Consider the following 23,897-nt stretch of genomic DNA (forward strand, 5'->3'; position numbering starts at 1 on the left):
ACACAAGGTAGCTCAAAGTGTGCATGGATATGGGCAGGCACTTTGGGAGTAACCGTAAAATTATTGAGCTAAAATCCATTTCCAACTACTGTTTCTTAGTTGTTTAACTGCAAATATACCCATTCAGTTGCTGAACACTCACAAAAGAGTAATTTGATAGCAGCTCATTAAATTGGGGTTTAAGTCCACATTTTACATCACATGATTAGTAACCGCAAAGAGACACCAAACAAAACCAGCCACAATAGCTATTATGACTGAAGGAGAGAACACAACTGGAAAATATTTTACCATAGCAAAAAAAAAGACAGCTGTTAAGTAAGTTCTTGCTGCCTGTAGCCCCAAAATGCCTTTTTTCCCCCCTTCATCTTCCCAGATGATGATGTAAGTCACAAAAAGAGCAAGCCAGGAGGTATTTCCTGCTCAAGGCAGCCTATATATACAGAAGAGCCTGTGATGATTGGGAGTCAGTTCTACAAATGCGAAACAGAAGTAATTCCCTTCCAGCCTCTGGGAGATTATGTCAGAAGAACAGAGAGTCTGGACAAAGACACTCAAAATGGAGCAGTCTCCCAATTCTTAACCTCAATTGGCTGCCATAATAAAGTTATTTATCCAAGGCTAGCACACAACACCATACACCCTGCTTCTTCTGAAAGTTAAATTCCATTCCAATTTTTATCTGCTATTATCTAGGTAGCTTAGATTAACTCTTTTTCCTCCAGATTCTCATGAAGAGGCTCATGATTTTCAGTTATTACTTTTACTATCATACTTCCATTAAACAGTTTCCAGGCACTGCCTCTATAAATTACATTTTTTTTCAGTAACAAGTGTTTATGGCAAGTTATAAAGTATAGATTCTGAGGAAGAACTGTGATGCTTTTGTGTGTATGAATGCTGGTATTTGTGTAACACACTATTTATAGCTGACACAGAATATTTACATTATTTATGTGTAGTGTAATGTAAGTAGAATTTAATTTCAATCCCCATGTTGGATATTATCAAGCTATTAAGAAGTGCAATTCTGAACACAAATATCAAATTTGTATTGATAATACTGCACATTACATACATATTGCTTTGATAATAAATAGATTTACTTGACAAAATTTATGTAAGAGGGCTGGTGAGGAGTCAGCCTGCTGATACACCTTTCTATTCCCAACAGTATCTTCATTTATTTATCTAATGATCAGTCCTAGAGATTGGCATATATGCTTTTTCAGGGAAAAAGAACTATTTCTCCACATAAATTGACACAATGCTGTTGATAATATGCATAATAGAATATTTTGCATTTATATCTGACTGGTTCATGTAGCATTTATGGAGTATTATGATTTATGTAGCAATGGTCGTATCTGATGATCCTGAGGTCTTTTCCAACCTAAATGGGTCTATGATTCTGTGAAGCATTTAGAACACTGTCAGAGTAACATTGCATATTGCATCACTTACATGACTTGGGCAGAAATATGAAAACCTGTTCCTTCTTGAATTAAAAAATAAACATGTCCTATGAATAACTACCTAAATTTGAGAAAAGAGGTCCAGTAACATCTTTCTGAAATAAAAGTCAAAAGCAGTTTTACAGTTGCTCCTTCTGTTTCCCATTCTAAAACTTAGCTGAGTTGCCTGAATTTCAAATACTGAAATGCATACATACAGTTTTGATATCATTCACGCTTCTGCATCTTGAATATTGCATCATTCAGACAAAAATACAATCCTGTCTATATTTAAAGACATTAGTATTCACATGATCTGACTTTTTGAAGCACCTTATTGATATGAATCTTCACCTATCTTTTTTTTCAACAAAAATGCAATTTTTATTGGAGGTGTTTACATAACCCTTCTCGTACACAGAGATCCCCCTCTTTCTATCATTATATCGTAAGAAATATTTGATTGACCAAATTAGTCATGTGAAATTGCATTCTCAACAGCTTATAAAGTCAAATGCAGAAAGAGCTTCATGAACAAGCCAGAAATAAGGAAATAGGAGGATTTTTTTTTTTTTTCCAGATTTTAATTTCAAGTCTGGTACACAGTGTAAAAATAAGGAAGATACCTGATCTGTCCTTATCACAATACAACCTTCAGACAGATCAGGTAAAGAGAATAAATTGTCTAAGAAGCACCTTGGTGTGCCATCTTCATTTCATCCCAGTGACAAACTTCAAATTTTTTTAAGCAGCCAGGAAGATTATGCTAACTTTAACAAAAAAGAGGAGGCATGTTACATCATGGGGCCATTTCTTTTTACATTATTTCAAAGAAATACTTTTAATCAAAAGCAATCTATAACCCACTTCTAAAGCCAGAAAAAAAAATCAATCTAAAAAACAGTGATATCCTGTTAATCCAAAGAAAGCTGTCTTGTAAAGAAATAAAATGAAATCACAGAAGACTTATTCACAAGTTTCTTAATATATAAGGAGCCTTTATAAACCTCGGCTAAAACAAAACACCATTACTATATTCACCTTGAGACTCACATTGAGATTCTTAGAAGGTTTATGAGGTATTGCTAACCTAAAGGGAAATAAATTTCCCTGGGGAGTAACCCAGAAAAGCTTTATGGTTCAAGTTAGTAAAATCATTCACATAATTCCCATATGAGGATTTACTGGTTCCTCAGAAGTCGTAAGTCTGGGCACAGCAAGAAAGGACAATAGGAAGCTCTTTTGTTCCTGCACCAACCACCTTTGGAGAAGAAATAAATTCACATGACTTTGCATGGTGAAAATCTGCCTGCAAACCCTGTCCAATTATTCCAGAATTTATTTTGATGGAAATTACTTTCTTCCCTAATCCAACTATGCCAGAGACATTTTCAGATCAGGTATACCTTTGATTGACATGTTTTATTACAAGAACTACATACCTACATGAAAAGGTATGGATTCCACCAGTATTTAAAACCTCTTCAGATTTTTCTTAACCCAGACCCCATGGAAATCATGGTCACAGCAACTAAAGTAGGCTTTAGCACCAGAACTCCATGGATCAGGTTCATCAAAGAACTGGATCCTAGAGATGTCAGTCCATATGAACCAAAGGATAAACTGCCTCTATGTCTCTTTCTTTCAGTAGGCATGTGGTAAATGCTTGAAAAATAGCCTTCATTAGGACTAAAAGCCATTACTGACAACATGTAGAAACAATAATATTTCAAATTGTGCTGCTTTAAAGTAATATGTTTTTAAAGCAAGCAGAGAAAGAGAAAACTGGACTCTTATTTTTCTTTCTATAACATCAGAAGCCCTTATGTTTAAGAAATTTCCTTTCCTATTCAGATGAGTTCACAGGAATACTTCTCACTTCCTATGTCTTTTAAGTTTGGATTCTGAGCTGCTAAAGTCCTCCCAAAAAATAGCCATTCTTAATTCAAACCACCAGCTGGAATTTTATGGTTAAAAATATGTTCCTACAGCTGCAAAACTGTAGATAAATGCCATAGTCAACACAGAATTCAGGAAAATTTACCACAACATTCATTTAACTTAGAGGGGAGGGAAAGGAGGGAGATGCAATGAGGTGAAATAAAACATGAGAATTCCCTGTGGCAGCAATGGTTCAGGTACACGATGTTCTGCAAAGCACTGCAAGCCCCAATAATCAATCCTTCATCAGATGAGGAGACTCGCTGAAGTCAAAGGTAATACCCAATATTGTTACAAGTTTCCTTCATATTTGATGCAAGTGAAGCACGTTTTCTCTAATAAACTAAATTTCTCACTAGAATATGATAAAAATATAATCTCAAAAAGGAGACATTAAAATTTGAGAATAATTGACACATAACTGACAGATTAAGTGCTTTCTCTTACTCCAAGCTTATCAAGCTTATGGTAGGAAAGGTTTGGGGTTTTTTCTTTGTTTGTTTGTGTTATATATGCTTAGCTATACTCTCTTTTATTAATCCTTCACAAACGTAGCTGTAACATTAAAAATAAAATTAAAATAAGAACAAGCTGTCCATTTCAACCGTAAGGCCATCAATAAAATCGGCCAGGCAGAAAATTTTACACTACAAATCATGTTCCCTTCTTCCTAATTAAACTAACAACAATAATAGGTGAGAATAAAATTGGTACTTCTACTCCATACTAAATTAGCAGCATGTAAAGAAGCAAATAATTTAAAGTTCAAACAGAAGAAGCAAATAATTTAAAGTTCCAACAGACATTACACTGAATGAGCATGCAGAAGCTAGAGCAACATATTGTTTTCTTCACAGAAAAAAAAAAAAATCATCTCTGGTAGGTCAGAAAGGAAACAACTTTCTGAAATTAAATTTTTCCAAAATGTGGCCTTTAATAGTTAACAAATCTTAGAATACTGTTGTGAAACATCTTTCTCAGACCAGAGTTTTGTAGTAGTTTTCATGCTGTTAAATTGGAATTTTTCAGTGTGGATAAAGCACATCATGGTGCTCTTCCTCTTATTGACATTCACTTTCAACATTGTTATATAATTTTGACACTGCCATCAGAGATAATGCCAGAGAGCATAAGAACCATCTGAGTTCTGAAGGGATTTCCCCAACCTATAAATCTGCTTAAACAGTGTTTATATAAATATACATACATGAAAAAAATTTTAACTGGAACAATTAAAAACAATTATTATCCTTTAACATGTAGGTATTACTTCGAAATTTTGTATTATGCCTTCTGCAATTGCATAAATAACTGAGAGACTCAGATAAACTCAACGTAAAAACGGAATTTTAAAAAGTAGAAGACTATAATTTTAATTAGTAGGCATATAAATATTCCTAAGAATTTATCAGATGCAGATTTTCAATATTATTCCATTGAAATAGTATCTTAGATGTACCATGCATGTGATAAAAAGATTTCTCTTGGTTTATTTAACTTTAGCATTTAAAATCACCCCTAGGAACAGCCTGCTGTTCACAAGGGGAAACCTAGACAGACATAGTAGGTTATTTACAGAAAATCAGAGTTTATTTTCAATTACTACCTCTAACAACAACATGTATATTTTTTAGAGAGAACCCAATATGTAATGATGAACTGAGTTATTACTTTTAAAAAGAACACAACAGAATGAAAATAATACACCAATATTAAAGAACTTTTAGAATAACTAAATTATTGTTGGTTTTGCTCTTCTACTCTGTGGTAAAAACAAGAAGTCTGTGTTAAAAAAAAAAAAGTTTCATCACAAGTACCACAGTGTGGAATTCCTGGTTTCAATTTTTGTCCCATATAGGCTACCACAACCCTGTACACAATGGAAAAAGTCATGATGCTCCAAAGACATGAGATGCTATTGCTTAACAAGAAATCTGATGTACATAATTGGAAGAAAAAAGGTGAGGCTTTATTTGTTTTGGAAAACACGTATTTTTCATTCTGAAAATAGGAGTGATAGTCACTTTAAAAAAAAACAGCACTTTTTGTATCAGTACATGATAAAAATGATTTGAAAGGGACTTACTGATGTAGTATTCTTGCACAATGCTTGTGTAACCATATATAGAAGAATATCCAAAAATTACAATCATAACCACATCTCTGCTGTCCAGCTCTACTATGTGTGCTGAATGACCTTCCACAGCATATTGCTGGCCATGGACAAGTACTGCAGGAATTCTGGTACTCCATGTTTGACTGGGTATGTTGAAAACCCACAGTTCATCAGTGACATTGCCATTACTTGTTTCAATTTTGCCTCCATACATGTAGATGTCTTCCTGTAAAAATGGGAGAGAGGAGAAAGCAAATAACGGATTACAGAAAGATAACATCTGAACTGCATACTCCTCTGCTGAGCAATATTTCATAACTGAGCAGTCTGATTTAAATCTTCACATTTAATCTTACATTAACCAGCTCAATATCAGATACTAATCCCAGACAATGATACTTAAACTAAACCAACAATGATAAGGAGTCTATTTCTCTGAAAAATAAACCTAGCCATGAAAATGACACCAAAATGAATCTCAAAGAGATTATTTCAACCAGAAACCTTTAATTACATGGCTCTTCTAATCCATACTTCAGCATTCTGTTCTAAAAAAGCTAAACAGAAAGGATATTATATTGTTTTATTAAGGAACAGTTCACAGAATTAAAATGTGATTTTCCACACACACAGTCTACAGGGATTTCATTCAGCACGTGCACAAGAGCACATTCTCTCCTACTAGCAAAGTAATTTAAGTTCTGAGAAAATTCACCAGAACGAAAAAAAAAAAGGACAATGTTCATAGAATGATCTGGATTGGAAGGTGCCTTAAAGATCATCTTGCTCCACCCCCACCACCCTGGGCAGGGACACCTTCCACTAATTCCAAGTTGCTCCAAGCCCCGCCCAACCTGGCCGTGGACACTTCCAGGGAAGGGGCAGCCTGTGTCAGGGCCTCATCACCCTCACACTGAAGAACTTCTTACCAGTACCTAAACCAAACCTGCCCTCACACAGTTTGAAGCCATTTCCCCTTGTCCTGCCACTCCATGCCCTTGTAAAACACCCTCCAGCCCTCTTGTAGCCCCTTAAGGTACAGGAAGGTGCTATAAGGTATCCCCAGAGCCTTTTGTTCTCCAGGCTGAACAACCCCAACTCCTCCAGCCTGTCCTCTTGGAAAGGTGCTTCAGACATCTGATCACCTCAGTCGCCCCTCCTCAGGACTTGTTCCAATAGTGCTTCTTATGCTGGGTGTCCCAGAGCTCGACACAGGGCTCATGAGAGCAGAGCAAAGGGGCAGAATCACCTCCCTCAGCCTGCTGGTCGTGCTGCTTTTGATGCAGCCCAGGATGTGGCTGGCTCCTCTCGAGCACATTTACTAACATCAAGTCCCGAAGGGAGTAGAGTTCTTTTTAGGGAATGCAAAACAGATATTCCAGTCATCATGAACCACACACCTCAAACAGCAGTGCCATCTGTTCTGATAAGTAATGAGTGATTTACTTAAATATTGACTGAAAGCAAATCCTACTGAATTTCGCTTCATCTGGATTTGCAAGCCAAGGTATGCAAAGTCACAGAACAAATTCCAGATTGTTGGCTTCAAAGACTTGCTCAAGGACAGTTTATACTGAGTGGAAAAAACTTCCTCTGGTTCTGAGATTGATACTCAGTCTTTGCTGGGACATAACCACCCCATACACTCTGCATCCCATTTGCATGCTGCACAGTTGGCAGTTGTCTTCTGCACTCTGCAATGGAATATTCTGGGGCTTCAATCACCCTAAACTCAGCCTTACGAGGTTTAAATTAAAAAAAGAAAAAAAAAAAAAAGGGAACCGCAGATTTAGCAGATTTGGCAAAGTTTGACTTGGCATGAAATGCTCAGAAAAAGAGGCTGGAAGATAAGGAAACTACCTAAGAAGTTTCTGCATCAATCACGCAGAAGTTTCAGACACTGTACAAGGAGCTGATGGATCTACAGAGAAATGTAAATTTCAGGTTATTATCATTGTCATTATACACATCAAGAAAGACAAACTCTTGACTCTCTATGAATGGGCAGGCATGGCAAATCCAGGTGATTAGTAGAATGACAAGTCTTTTCAGTCCAGCAAAACAAAGGCTTTAGAAGGTTATAATGCTGTCCCATACACCTGTGGTTGATGGTAAGAAACAGAGGCCAGAACAGTAAAAGACTCCTCATTACTCAGAGAGATTAGTCAGCAAATGATTGACCAAACTGTCCAACATGTCTTCAACAGTACCCTTGAAATTTCTGCAAAATTTTCAACTATTTTTTTCATTTGAGGCAGGAAAACATTTCTTGACTTGGACTTTAAATCATTCCTATGCAGGGATGTTGGAACCCTGGGTTCAGAGAATTTCAGCCTTTCAGTGCTGACAGACAATGATCCTCAAAAGCACACTGCATTTGACCTGAGGCCTTGGGAAAGGCTTCCCAAATTGTGTGATAACACTGAGGTTGTTGCTGTGTAATTAAGCTTACATCACTGGGTGGAATATGTAGAGATATAGAAAATTTAGGTTTCTGGGATATATGTAACAAGATGAAGGATTTGGGGTGTGGATTAGTTCTTCTTCTTTCCTCCTTCTTCTTCACAAATCTGGGTGTTCAGGTATTGTTCTGGTAGTGGTTCAAAAAACCCGCAGTGAGGAACATGAATGTTTAGTTATTGGATTATAAGTAAAAATAAATCAGTTGGCATTCCATAATTGGATAGACTGGGCTTTAAAAGATCTTGGAAGTTAGAACTCAGGGGCCGTTTTCACCTTGTCAACTTAGAGGCACACTCTGTGCAGCTGAAATATAGATAAGACATAAAAAAACCCAAAAATATAAAAAATCAAAGTCCAAAGAAAAGCCTGGCATCTCCTACATTTCAATCCGAACTCTGAGTAAAAGAACTCAGGAAACAGAGGCAAAGAAGAGAAGAAACAAGACAGAGAAAATGAATACAGGGATACTCTGTGCTATGCTGTTAGAGCAAAAGATGTTCACAGAAGGAATTTGTAGTAGGATTAGGGAGATATGTATCTGAACCCATTTTTTTCCTAGGAGATAAAACATTTCAAAAAGCTTGGTAAAGACCCACAAAAACTGAAGAAGGACGTGCACTGATCCACAGGAATGGCTTGAACAAATATTCTTCTTTAAAGGATCCTATATGGCTCATTCCTTACAATACCACATAGATCTCCAAAGTCAAATCAGCATCACTAAAATTGTAAACAAGCAATTTTCAAATGCTGATTACTGACTATGGCATAGAGAGCTAATTAGGGAGCTGCAGGGGCTGTACAACAGTATTTGAAAAAAAATATTTCTGACGCTGAGGAAAGACAATTTAAAAAAAAAAAAAAAAGTGACCTAAAGATCTGCATGAACTTTGAAATGATTTCTCAGACAGCTGACAGTAGGAAAGTCCTCCTCACAGTTCTGCTTAAATGATTCAAAGTTCAGATAAAAGAACACTTCCGTGAGGAGCAATTTTTGGGTGACACAGCAGATCCTGTGTACAAAAATATTCACAGAGAAAAAGACAAGAAGGTCATGACAACTGCTTTATCAGCCACAAAAACAGATTTAACTAAGCTTTGCTAAGGGCTATTTCTGAGATTAAGAACCTCCTAGTGCTGGTGAAAAACACTTTAAAAACACTCTAAGTGATGATCAGCTGAACACAGAGAAAAACAGGCTGAGAGACCAAAGCGAGTAGAAGAAATACAGAATTGAAATTAAAAACTGTTACATGCATACTTTTACAGGGCAAAACCCAACATCCTGAGCACATAAAGATAGACATTTATTTGGAAATCCTAATCAGGAAGGGATTGTAGGCATCATATGAGTACAGATGGTCCTAAGCAGCATTAATATTGTGATAGAAAAGAAGGACCCCCCCCCCTTATAAAATTATACCACCTTTAGAAATTACTTGCATACTAAATACAAATCAAGGTATATGCTAAAGGTGAGGCTTTCTGGCAGACACAATACACAAGATACAGTGTTTAAAGTGTGCTAGTACACAAACACTGCTGACCTTTACCTGAATTAAGCATAGTAGATATTTGTTTATAAGAAAGCCAAGCAAACAGGGTTGCAAAATAAAATAAAGTATTTTTTTAAAGGCAACTAAAAACATAAAATTGAGAGTCTTTGTGAAATTAGTCCAAAAAAAGTGTGAACAATCTGGCCCAGATGAAAGATCTTAAAACTCTATTCCTCAGTCTAGAGAAGAGAGAAGGCCAAGAGGCAGACATTTCCACGGAGGAGATAACAAAACAGGCAGAAAAGCACCAAAAAGATACAAGGCCTCCAACACATTCCTATTTTAAAGTTTTGATAGCAGGTACCAAAAGCAACACCTTCAATCACAATGTGAGATAGTAAAGTTGAGCATTTACTCAATAAATTAACCTTAACCTAATATACTAGATATATTGCATGGTATAAATAACATTATCTAAGAAGTTAAGGAACCTTGAAAGACCTTGAGGTTTTTAAATCAAAATTTCACGTAAATATTACTATATGCACATTGAAGTGTAGAAAAGTGCACTGTTTATTAAACTTCAGAATTAGTTCCTGCTCAGTAGGGGAATTCCAGCAAAAGGAGAAATTTCTTCCTGTAAACAGAGCAGGTCGACAGCTCGCTCAATCATGACGTTCCCACCTACAGATCCCATCAGTTGGTTTCCTGGCAGGTGTTCAAGTCCAAGCCAACAAAACAGCCAGTGCAGCTTCTGTTTGCTTCAATGGAACCAAAACTTTTCAATAAATGTTTCCATTTTCTCAGATTGCATTTTTTCCCTGAAAAAACTACTTCAGTGGGAAGTTTTGATGAACGATAATGATAAAGAAAGATGACAAAAGGTATATGATCTGTAAATATTTGAGTGTGCATATTGGACAGAGAGGATGACAGCAGAAGGCAGGAATGATAAGACCAAACCCAGGATTTGAATAAAACAGTTAAATCACATTTTTCAAGAGAAGAAGAAAACATTCATTTGATCTAGGATTTCTCCTACAGAGTAATGATTGACATACACATTTTTGACTGGACAAAATAAGACCAAGAGAATAACTCAAATATAGGAGGAAAAAGTAAACTGTCACAATTTGAATGTTGGAAGGATCAATACAGTTTACAGCAGTAAAATTCCCCTTAATTTCTTCATCTTATTAATACCATTATCATCTTTGGAGAAGATGTTTGTTAAATAACCAAGTAATTTTAATGAAATTAAATGCCTGGTGGGAGAAGCTGAAAGAGAGGGAGCTAAATTCTTCCCAAGGTAATCCAGCAAAGAAACCAGACATGATGGGCATAATGTGGATTACAAGAAATTCAATTTAAATATAAGAATAAACATTTCTCTTTTTTTTCATTGAGAATGGTCAAGACTGGAATAGGTTGCTCAAAGGCCTTTGACAGAGGAGCATTTTCCTGTGAGGAAAAATGAAACAGCTCAAGGAGGATATTTTAAAAGATCACCAAAAGACCAGGAGCACCCACTTGTCAAGTCCCAACCAACAGACTGTACACCAGACCAGAGTAACCCTTCTACACACTTCAAATTGATTCCTGAACAAACAGACAGCCAAAATAATTTGTTTCATTGACCTTGGACATGTTCTTTTCCCTACACCTTATCTCAGTGTTAATATTGATTTTATATTTGATATAAATACAGTAATTCAAGACTTCTAAAACTTATCATATTTTTATTCCTTAGGCTTTACAATTTTTCTTTTTTCCTAAAGGAACAATACTTAGCTGCTCAGGCTGTACCTTGGAATGACACACTCTTATGCAAATCCTCCCTGCATTCCAAAAGAATCTTATCTCGTAGACACCACTAAAAAAAGTGGGAAAAAAACGGCAACAAAGGGGTAATTTATAATCCCTTTCTAATGAATTGGCAGGAAGTTAATCACATTAAAATAATCACATAATTTTTCATTTTGTGTTTCTTAAATATATCATGGCTACACAGACAAGTTTATCACTCAGAAATGAGTTTTCTGCCTTAATTCTTATATAAATCTAAACTGTTCTTGAAGAATTGGACAAAGAAATGCTACTCACAAACTACATGAACAGTCATTCTCTATTTTCTTGAAACAAGATCATCAATATTCTTTCTCCCCTAGACTGTATCAACACACTGGTATAGAAATTAACTTTATATAAACTAACAGGACTTTAACATTTATTAGGATTTTTGTTCTCCATACTTTTACCTGAATTTTCAGAAAGTTTAGTCAAATCTGTATGTCATTAAAGAAATTCTCAATTTTTTTTTCCAAGCAAAATATAAGTCTCTCAAAATGTCATCTGGCAGTAACTCATCCACCACAAGCCTGGTTTTGCATTCAACATTTGTCACCTGGTTTAGGACTGTCTAATACCCCCTCTTCCGTTTCCCAAAGTGTTATCTCCTTTAATATGGTTAACAGTATCAAGAACATTTTCTGTGTTATATCAAAACTTAAAAATAATTACATTTCTACTTGATCCAGTAATCCTCCCATTAGACCAGGTCTGACAGACTGGAAAGCAGTCTATTTAACTCTTCTTCCTGAAGCCTGACTTATTAATTCTTAGCTTACTGTGGGACTATATTCTCTCTGAATAAGAACCCAAATAAGTCACACGAGAGGAACATTTTAACTTAAGTTCCCAATAGGAGCAAATTCAAGGTCAAGACAATACTGCACCACATTGTATGTCAGGAGGTCAACCTAAAGAGTGCTGTCACTTTATTTCTTCATTATTTGCAGTTTTCCAATGGCTGCTAGGTTTAGTTAAAGGTATTAATTAAGGTGACCTTACTTGGACTTCACTTTCAAACCAATTGGAATATAACATTGAAACAAGGAATGAAATATATTACACTTCTACATAAAGAACTGATCTCTTGATGAATTAGGGCCACTTAATTGAAGGGACCTCTGAATAGGCTTTTCTCCAGACTACATGCAAAATGTGTATGGCAGCTCATCTCACCTACTCCTCACACTTTTGAGGTCTGCAAATCAGACTTAGAGAGCAAGTTGTGCATAAGATATAATTCAATGTCACAGAACAATAAACCTACAGAAATTGTTGGTACAACCTACTAATAGCTGCTAATAGAATAGTCAGAAAATACTTTTACATTCCTAGTGCTATTCAAATTATTCTCCAACAGCCAACTAAACTAGGCAATAAAAGAATAGCAATAAACCAACTGGTGAAAGATTTTATCGTGTTCATATTGAAGTAGGAAAAGTTTTGACTCTTTTTTGCTTTGTTAACGCTAGCTTTTGATGAGTCTAATAAAAATACCAGAAGATATATACAGACTCAACATCAATACCAATTAATTTTTGAAAGGAATCAAAACAATTATCCTTTTTTAATAATGTTTTAAAAGTGGAAGTAACATTCATAAAACTCAAATGAGTTAAATTAAATTTGACTGTGTATAAAACAGTCTGTATACTGTAAAATATCTTTATGGTTACTACTACATCAGCTTGCCTGTTTCATTTCTATTGCCAATCTCAAAGGAAAAAACTTCAAAGCACAGCCATCCTTCCACTGCCTTGGGACCAGCAGCAACAGTTCAATTACGAGGCCAAATTCAACCAATTTTAGTGATACTACCAAAAACTGACTGAGTAAAGTGCCAGCACTGACCACATATACACCTTGCAAGCAACTGCCTTTCTCCTTAATTCCAGGGACCTAGTACTTACAATTAACTCTTTAACTCTCTCCCTAGTGACTGTTTTTCCAAGCTGTATGTACCTACTCTAAAATCCTCACAAGTCATTTCTTTCAGTTTCTTTGTAAGCCTACTTCATATGTAAATTATTTCAAAGGATATTGATATTTTCAGTATCAAGGTGCCAGGAGCTACATACAATTTCTAAGATGCAGTAGAACCACTTGCTAACAGAGATAGACAGCACCTTTCCAATAACCAGCCCGAGGAAGCACTGAAGGTAACAGTACCCAACAGTTTAGTTGGTCTTAAAGCAAGTGCTCTTTTATACTCTCTCCTCTACAAATACATAAAATGTCTTAAGCATTTGTTATAACTATACATCAGTGGGAGTCTTCTGATCTTTTTTTCTTCAGAATAAAGAAGAACAGTACTTCAGTTCTTACTAAAGAAGCTTTCTGAGGGAAATGGGCACAGTAACTTACTTCATTCGCCACAGAGTTAGTCACACAGCTGCAATTTACCTTGCACCACAATCGGGCAGCGCTGGCTCTGCGCTCTCACTCCAGCCTAGCACTAGGCTTTAAAATCTCAGGAGCTCACATCAGAAACTTAATCTAATTTCTTCTCTGTGGATATTTTTTCTCTCTCAACCATAAAGGAAACATTACATAATTACTAGGACAGAGCTGAAAACACAGCTCGAAGCTGCCATCTCTAGGTACTATGTTCTACTGCTCTTCACTCTTAATTCTTTTTTCTGGTTTTTTTCAAGAGACTGAAGATATGAAAGGAAAAATATCAGAACTTTATCCTAACAAGTTAATGTAAGAACTCATTGCAGAAGGATGTACTTTTTCCCCTTGAAATTTATTTGCCTTGGATATCAGCTCATTTTGTCCCATGTAAGTTTTGACATTTGACATAATCACTAGTACAAGCAGCATAGTAGTTAATTATTTCACATAAATTCATTATTATTGAATCCTAATTGCTAACTAACATATGTCTTCAACAACAGCCACAGCTTCTTCACTATACCTTTACTTGCAGCTTTCATTATTATTAGCATGAGTTGTACTTCTTCACTGAGATCCAAAGAGATGTCTGAATTAACACAGGTCTACCACATTTAATATTTGCTGGTGAAAGCATTTCTAAAGCGGTTACTCTTTAGTCTGGAATGTCTCAAGAAAATATTAACACCATCGAATAAAAATGTTAAATTATATCTAAGCCTTTATTCTGAACTGCTAAATGATACATTATTCAAATTCTTCTTGACTAAAAAGTCCACATTCTACAAGAACTGTAATAATCAAACATACTGGTCAAAAAGATCTGACCTTTTAAAGAACAGGTAATACATTAATAATGAATCAGGGAACTGACAGGAGGAAAGCCCTGAGTTGATGTTAGGGCATGCACAAAATCTAGTTTATATTACTACTGAAAACATCTCTACAATATTCACCATGCCACACACAGATGCAACATCTCTGTAAGAACAACAGATGCCAGGAAAACAAGACAAAACAAAGTACCAGCCCATGCCTTCAATTCCTCTGAACTTTCAGGAAGCACTCACTATATAAAAAAAGACCAAACATAAAAAGAAACTAAAATGTACAACTACAAGCGTAAAATCTTTAGTGAAAACATGAAGACATTCTAAGGCATTGTAAGACATTTTGCTCAGAATGCACGAACACTTCCTATTTAAAAAGAAAACCAAAACTTCCCATCCCAAATAACAAAATAAATAAAATTTAACTTAACAGAAGGATAATGGAGACTTAGAAGAAAAAGTAGAGTTCAAAACAAAGGATCAGAAACTCCAGCAGATTAAAACAGAGACACACACAAAGGCAAGCCATGAAACACCTAAATGAGATACCTACAAAATTTAAAGTACTAATACATCATTTTTCAAATGCATTAGCAATACATCTAACTAGATACTTTGCAGTGCCAACAAAGTACCTGAAGGAGTATTCTGAGAAGTGAAAGCCATAACAATAAAATGAGGTTAACTTTCCCACATGGGTTTTCCATGGTAGACTTTACAGGTATTTCCATAGCAAAAATTAAAAACAGAAAGTTATAATAGAAAAAAAAAACCAAACCTGGCAAAGTCCCTGGAATCAGTTCTGAAGGAATTAAACAGTTCACCCCTCTCTGTAGTATGTAAATTCCTGCTTAAAAATGTGTTCATACCAAAAGACTGATAAGGGAGAGGCAGAAAGGACAGAATTCAGTGAGTGAAACAGACAAACAGATGAAGAAAAATTCTGTGAATCTTTGAAAAGAGAAGTTATATCTTGCAAATAAAGCATTGGCTATTTCTGAAGAAATTAAAGGTCCAGATGATACATTTACCTGAAATTTCCAAAAGATGCTTGATAATATTCCTCATGCCCTAAAGGAACTAAGATGTTCTGGAACAAGGAAAGCAGTTAACACAAGGCTAATTAAGTCTAAAAAGTAAAGTTTGGGGGGAAAAACATAGTCACTTCTTAAATGAACAAAGGTCATTCATTAGTGGTGTCCTACAGGCATCTTCAACTGGGATTTGCTTATTCAATACACTAAAAAACAAGCTGGCAGAGGGATGAGTGGAAAAACAGCAATACCTTTTGACCATACTATGTCAATCAAAATAGCTGAGACAATGGTCAAAAGCAAGTAATTGCAGAACAATCTCCTAATACTGCATGTGCAATACAAGAAAAAATGAAAAGGTAAATAAATGTTCACACGTATAAGGATGAAAAGACGCTTCTGCGTAAAAAACAATTTAAAGTCTGAGCATATCGGGATGGATTTTGAATTGCCTAGAATGAGATCTTGAGGTTGTAACAGTTCTGGGAAAACACCAATTCAAAGCTAAGAGCAGATTTTCAAAAAAGCTAAAATACCCTAAAGAATTAATAGGAACAAATTAGACCCTTAATTCCCAGTGACATCAATCTCTGAGGTAAGAACATACTATAGACTGTGATTCCTCCTTTCTCAGAAGGGATATAACAGAATTAGAAGAAGTAAAGGCAATGGCACAATGTTATCCAAGGTATGAAATATCTTCCTTATAGAGGATTATTAAAAATACAAAGCATTTTCAGTGTGAAAAAGAAATGGTAGAGGATGTGATGGCCTTACAGAAAATCATGAGTAGTATGAGAAAATAAATGGAGACTAAGAAGTGGGGATTATCAAAATTAAACCAACTATACCAGTTTCTGAAAAGGTTTTATTTCTTAAAAAATATTCTGGAATTCTTGGGCACAGGATGATGTCAATGTTAACATAAATATATGGTCCAAAAATTGAAAAAATAAAAATAAATAAATAACATGGATTCATATTTTTCCACAAAAATACCATCCTATTTTAGGAAATCCCAGCTGCAAAGTAGGACAGTATTCTGAGGAAGCTTCTGTAAGTTCCTGTCATTTTATCTTATATTCTTCCCTAGGCATTCACTGTTACCCATTATTCAAGAGGTGTTACCAGGTGAGATGAACACTGGTCTGACTTGATACAATCCTTTTTGTCCTTCCCTGCTGGGGTTGCTTTATGCAAACAAATGAAAATTTGCGATACAAATTCTGTATTTCTCTGTCACAGTTAACAAGTCTGTCATCCTCTGTAGCTTGTCTCACCGATAGATCCCTCAGGCATATGTTGGAGCCTTCTCTCCAGTCCTGACTCCTTGTGCTCTTGGCTGGATTCCCTGAACAGTTTCCAGACTTGGGCCATCACTTGCCATGGGCCTGCCAAAGGACCCAAGTCTGCTACTTGGCTCTGCCTGCAGGGTTCAACCCGTGGGAATGGTGCCTGGTGAGCAAGAGCACTGCCCACAGCCCCAGTTTTATCTCACACACACCCCTGCCTTTTATTGGCGGGTTTAGCTCGGAAGGTTTCTGGTCAGCAAAGTGACTGAGAACTATTGCATAATCTCTGTTCCAAAAACCATGCAGAACACCTAAGTACTGAAGAAAACATTAATACAAAATACTTAGAAATTAAATTATCCTCAAAAGTCTCTGTTCATGGTGACTCATTTTAAGATCACTAACAGCACACACAAAGCAATTCATTACACAGAACACTGAAGAGTCCAAACCTGATACAAAGCAAGAGTGTGTCCATATCTCTGGAGCGGCCCTTTGGATACAGGTACTACATTCCATATACTGCTTTCCAAATTGTAGCTAGAGGAGAAATAGAAAAGGAAACATTTTCAACCTGCAGAGGAAATAGAGGGGCTTGTACGTTCAAACTAACTCCTGTTCGGCAAACTTGATCAGTCCCTGTTTATCTGACATGGGAATTTGTTAGCAGCAATCACTTCACTGCCGTTACTTTGAACTATTGCAACAGTGCACTAACTTGTGATAATGCACTAAACATTCCTCAAGCAAAATAGGAGCAGCTCTTTAAGGGACTCATCAAAAATCTCAGAAAATAGGAGTAATTAACAAAAATCACAAGACTTGATCTGTTATCAGCCATGTAAAGAACCGCACCCCACTACACTGCTCATGCCACATGCTTTTGCACTACTTTGAAGATTTACTGTTGGGCACATTCTTAACTACATGGTTGATTTTAATTTCCATTATATTTTAATTAATTAATCAACACACACCATTAGATAAGAGAGGTAAAAAAATAAACAACAAAGGTAGAAAAATCCAGAAGATGACGGGATTTGTTTGGATGATTGCAAACACGTGGAAGAAAGCAACAGGTAGAAAACAACAGGAGAAGTAAACATGCTAATAATATGCTAATAAATATATCCTAACACTTGCATTTGCCACATTTAGGGTCTCTACATATAAAATTACCACCCAAATCAACCCAGGTACTATTTACAGCTGCTTCAACTTCGTTTTCAATAGGTGGTCAAATACACACACACACAAACTGCCACAAGTACAAAAAAGTGGAATACAGGTGACCTGCCTGACCCTTACTGGCATGGCACCAGCAGGCAAAGTGCAAGCCCTAAATACAAGTCCCCTGTATTCATAAATTAACATCAATAATACACATGGCTTTCAAAATGTACTGTGTGGATACATCAGCAGTGAATTTCACCACAAACCTCCTTATGTTTTGCAGGTTTTTGCAAAACTGAAGTACATATTAATATCACATACAGTTTGAAATTGCCCATATTTTCACTTTCTATAATCATAAGAAAATTACAAGCACAAAATAAGACCATTAATAAAAAATCTAAAAGAGATATAAACCTTTCAGCTAAATTAGAAGATGGAAGCTCCCTCCCTGGTAGGACCTGTCTTCCCTAAGCCCCATCAGAAAGGATGTGACAACGGAGAAATCACTTACTTCAACACCATTTGGAAGGAACTGTAGTTAAAGGTGTATCCACCAATCACCCACATAAACTTCCCATGTAGGATGGCTTTGTGGGAAGCACGGCCCACAGAGGGGCTGAAGGGCTTCACGTTGGGCAGAACCCAGTAAGACTCCGTGGAAGGGACGTTCAAAGAACAATCTGGACCTGTTTTGTAAACAAATGTGCAATTTGTACAATCTGTTAGATGGGGACGTTAAAGCCAGTAAAGCAGAAACAGGGGAGGCTTAATTACTGATGTCAGGATTGCTCATTCTGATAAAATATGGTGTACACTTTTATGTTTAACAGATGCTCAATGAAAAAATTGACAACAGGGGATGGCAGTCTAATTGAAAGCATTGGATTAGCTCAAATAATAATTCATTTCTGCATTCTTCTCAGAAAACAGACTGTATGAGTCACAAATTGACAGAAAGGCACAAAGCATCACATTTTTAAATGACCTGTCATTAGGTCTAAAACTTTTAGCACTTTATGTTACCTCTGGACAAAACACAACTAGATATTATTTTTTTGTCAGATAAGGAAAAGCCAGTAAAAATGTATAATTTTTTTACTTCTAAGACTATTACAATCACAAACAGAAAAATGTATTTTTTTATTTGTTCTGTAATAACAAAAACGTGATCTCTTCATCATCTATTTATGCTCTAGATCTCATTTAAAACCTGAATATATATACATATGTGACTGAATAAAACAATACACAAAATTCAACACAGTTAAACTGAAAACTAAGTAAGGTACATTTTAAGATCATCTCAGGATAGCTCATAACAATATTACATCACCACTCAGCAATAGTCAAAATAAGGAATCATGTCAGAAAAGAGAATACCGTTATCCCACTGCATAAATCTGTGGGTTTTGTAACCTTAGAAAACTGCGCCCTACTGAAAAAGAAGAGATTAGTACTGGAGACTGTTTACAGGAGAGTAATAAGGATGTTCCAATTACAGAAACCACTGAATTCCTTTGAACTGGTGACTTTTGCACTTGGAAAAAAGAAAACTTGGAAGTGAATGATAAATGTCTGTAAAATAAGTGATAAAGAGAGGGTGGATATAAAGAGTCCACAGCCTCTCGGAATATAAAGAGCTGAGGTTTATGAAACACAGCTTGAAGAAGCCATGTACAAAGCAAACAAGAGGAGACAGTTCTTCATGCAAAAAAGTATCAGATCTCTTTAGCAAGGATACTCCCCTGGCAAAGGATGCTCTGGATACAGAGATTTACATGTGTCAAGAGAGACCAGACATAATGTTAGAAGACAGAGCTGCTGAAGCTTACTAAGCTAAATAAGTAATGTACATCAAGTTTATAATAATTTTAAAACATTATCTTGGGGGAATGGGAGCGCAGGGAGATCATGTTTTTCCAATGTTTATTGTCATTTTGGGGGCAACTTGCTACAGTTACTTCCCATACACAACAACCAGGCATCCAAACTGTACATAACCAGCTGTCAGCTTCTCCTAGTACACTACAGAAGAATGATGGCCACTTGTATCCAAATTACCTTCCATTCACTAAACGATGGAGACACTCAATTCCCATAGTTCATTATACCTTCTACTCAGAAAAGATTAATGGTATTTGAATGAGGTCTAATGAGAGTATGAACAATTCAGAATATTATTTCTTAAGCATTAATAATTGATACTGTAATAGAGTTGTAACCTCAGCAAAATCATTATTTGGTAGATCACTGGAGGAAACCCTTAATTTGAATATAAAAGGGCTTTAAAATAAACAATTGATTAAGAATTCTTCGATCAGGGAAGGGCTTAAAATTATGGAAACGGCGCCTGCAGGTCAGAAAGAGAAGCCGCATCTCCGCCGCCGTCATCGCGAGCCTTCGGGCACTGGGATGCCGCGGCCAGCAGTGACCCCTGGTGGCGAGTGGCGAGCAAAGCCGGAATTCCTGCGGCACACCCAGACCGAGCTACCTGGCACCGACTGCAGTAGGATCAACGCGGGAAAACCGCCTAATACTAAGTCAAGAACGCAAAAATCTTAACCAGATCAGTGATGGAAAGAATGACACAGACAACCCTCTTGCAGCCTCCGTGCTTGTCAAAACGGAATGACAAGAAAGGTGAGAGAGAAAGCAGAAATGCCACGTGTGTCATAGAGTCATAGAAAGCCTCGGGTTGGAGGGAGCCTTAAAGATCATTCAGCTCCAACCCCGCTGCCACGGGCAACGCCGTGCCACGTTATGTATCAATCGGTACAAATATTGAATATACAGCTGCAAAAATGCAAAACAGTCGAATAATACTGGCCTCTACCAAAACATCATTTAAAAAGCAAATTCTTTTGTATGGCTATTACTTTATAAAAGCAAGGTAAATGCAGGACTTCTATAAATATCATGTATAGATTTTCCTACTTGAATACATATACCATTATTTCAGAAAAAATACATATTCTCTTCAGAAACATCACATTCACTAAATATGTGCCTTCTGTGCAACAAAGAGCACTACAGCTGCAGAACAAAGATAATGAAAAATATGTTTTCTTATGTTTTATGCAAATATGATTTTTCTCCATTCATTTAAAATTGAATTTCTTTCTTATCTTCCTAAAGTGTCGGTCAATCCACGGGGGGGGGGAGGGGGAAGGGAAGGTTTTAAAAACAGCAAACAACTTTATAAACCTGAACTGGAAGTCAATTACATTATCCTCTAAGGTAGGAAAAAATTCTATAGGTTTAAAAAAGTGATTTATTCCCATCACACAAGAGAAAGAATCTAATTTCTATTTATTGAGGAGTTTCATGAAAAGTCAAAGTAACAATCTGTTCCAGTAGTTTAAGTCATAAGATCAATTTCCACCTAATGACTGAACATCATCTACTGTCTTCAAACCAAATCTTTTCCTTTGGGATCACAGGAGAAAAAACAGAAGTACTGATGTGTTGAATATAAATTTCACAGTGCTCTTCATACAATCTACTCAAAGCGATTTTTAAAGTATTTGTTGTTTATTCTGGTTTTGTTTGTCTGATCATTTGAGTTGAGAATTATTACTTTAACACGATTTTTCAACCACCGCAACTCAGTGGTTGAAACCAGTCCTATAGTCAGATCAGTTGTGCTGGAATGGTTCACTAATTCCTTCTAACAGTAGGTGTACACCTGTATCACTGCACTGCCCCTGCACAGCTCTGCAACATCCATACTGGATGTAATTACTTCTCCTACCCTGCAAATAGTCTTGCTGCAAATGAGACTCAAATAGCAGGCAGAGAGATCCTGGTGAAGTACCAGCTAAAGCAGCAGGGCAGCAAGCTGTGCCAGGACTCAGGCTCCTCAGGAAAGACACAGAAATCCTAATGCACACAAGCTGATACAGTTCTTGAAATGCCACCCGGGTGCTGTTACTCAGGCAGGAAGAATGGATCATCCAAGGGCGATCTGGACGTGGGGAATGTGCAGGGTCAGTCTGAGCAGGGGAGCCAGAAGGGCTGCACTGCCTGCCGTGGGTGGGTACTGCTCCACAGCACCCTTGAACTGCTCAGCTCCAGATCCCACACTCAAGATCAACAAGGCTGGTTCAGAAGAGTAAGGCCAGATGTCACAGCAGTGTTTACCAGAAGCATATTGCAGGGAAAGCTTTCCTAGTCCTTCGTGACAAGAACAAGTACAGTGTCTGGTTGACACTGCATGAGATTTGTCACCTTAAACAAAAACAGGTTTTTTTTCTCACTCTCTAAAAGAAACAAGAACTTTTCAGATCAGCTGTAACTGACAACACCCATTGGACTAGAGATTTTGAGACTCCATGCTAATGGCAGCAAAGTACCAAGCTCCAGTATCTCTTCTCAAAAACTTCACAGCTCTAAGACAAAAGCCTCCTTCCAATTCCCAAATGATGTACTGATGGCCAGTTTATCCCAATTTTTCTTCTACCAGTGTTGTACTTAAAGACCTGGTCTGTCTATATGCCCCACAAATGTTTATAAACAGCAACACTCTTCCCTCCCAGCCTTGATTTTACTCATTTAAACAAACCATGCTCTGTTAGTGCCTTCCACAGCCCTGACCGTCCTAATGATTCTCCCCCTGAGTCTGTGTCTATTTGTATTCATAAAACTGTAGTAACAAAACATGAAGCATTCTACTAATGCTTTCATATATTTAACTGGAGTTTCTGTGACTGATCATCCTACCAATGCACTTGGCACTTCAGAGTTTGCAGAGTATATAAAATTAATAATGTTAATTAGTTCATGTTCTAATTGAGATAGACAAGCAAGTTTTCTCCCTTTCCACATTTCAATTCAAGATTATAAAATAAATTGTTAATACTCTTAGTCTCTAAATGTATTAATTTACAATTTATACTGAAGTAATTACATCCTACACATTACTTTTTTGCAGGATATTCTGGTTCTCCTTCCTATTTAAAGTAGCTTCCACCTTTGCATTACCAGACTTCATTAGCAACGTTATAAGGTAGATTATAAAAATTATGTAATAATATCAGTCCCAAGATCAGCCTTTAAGGAGCACTGATATCTTCCCATAGTTGTTCAGCACACCCACTCACATTTCATGATGAAGCAGCTGAGTTCCCCTTACGATTTCCTTATATATGCACTGCACTCTTCAGTTTCAGTGATTTCCTGTCATCAAATGCTGAGGTTCAGGTAAAATATATTGCATTTTCATGTCAATTTTCTTACAGATTATCTTCATATGAACTACATTGATAAATTCAGATTTCAACTGTTTTGTTATTAATCACAATATATGCTTAATTATTTCTTTCCTCCATTTACGGTTTAGAACTCTACAAAGTGTTGAAATGAAGCTAACAGGTTTTGAGCTCCATGAATCACTTTCTTCCTAATCTTAAATGAAGGTGCTACAGATAATAAACTAGATTTAGTATCTTACCTTAGTAGGGAAATCAGCACGATCTCCTTCTTGTATGCAGGACAGAGCATTGCTTCGGATCATTATTTTAATCAAGTGTTTGCATGTTCTATGTTACTACATTTAAGTGTATGCACTTTAAATAAATACTAAGAAGATCACAGATTCACTTTAAATGGATATTTCTCATTAAAACTCACAAATAGCAAGGGACTCCCTTCCTAAATCTCATCCTAATTAGACCTACAGAGCATTATCAACCCCTTTAATGCAGCCATTTAGTGAAACACATCAAATAAATTCCGCTAAACTTGATTTCACTAATTGTCAAATGGCACCATAAAGGTATTTAAAACTGAAGCTGGCTTTTCATTTACCTGTGATGTTCTTCCTCTTCCAATAAGGACACTTGATTTTTCTCA

General features: G+C 36.4%; 1 protein-coding gene across 5 annotated transcripts in view; it reads right to left on the minus strand.

Annotated features, from left to right (window-relative positions):
* ATRNL1 (attractin like 1) overlaps positions 1-23,897 on the minus strand; it is a 442,356-nt gene that overhangs the window by 368,930 nt on the left and 49,529 nt on the right. For all 5 annotated transcript variants that reach the window (XR_004241537.1, XM_032116252.1, XM_032116251.1 and 2 more), the window contains exons 6-8: positions 18,559-18,733; positions 17,324-17,411; positions 5,482-5,737 (exon numbers count right to left, since the gene is read on the minus strand). Coding sequence is in view for 4 of the 5 variants with exons in the window: in XM_032116252.1 (XP_031972143.1) it covers positions 5,482-5,737; positions 17,324-17,411; positions 18,559-18,733 (519 nt within the window). In the remaining variant the exon portion in view is untranslated. The remainder of the gene's footprint in view (positions 1-5,481; positions 5,738-17,323; positions 17,412-18,558; positions 18,734-23,897) is intronic.

This window comes from Corvus moneduloides, chromosome 8 (assembly GCF_009650955.1).
Source record: "Corvus moneduloides isolate bCorMon1 chromosome 8, bCorMon1.pri, whole genome shotgun sequence".
In the NCBI taxonomy this organism is placed as follows: domain Eukaryota; kingdom Metazoa; phylum Chordata; class Aves; order Passeriformes; family Corvidae; genus Corvus; species Corvus moneduloides.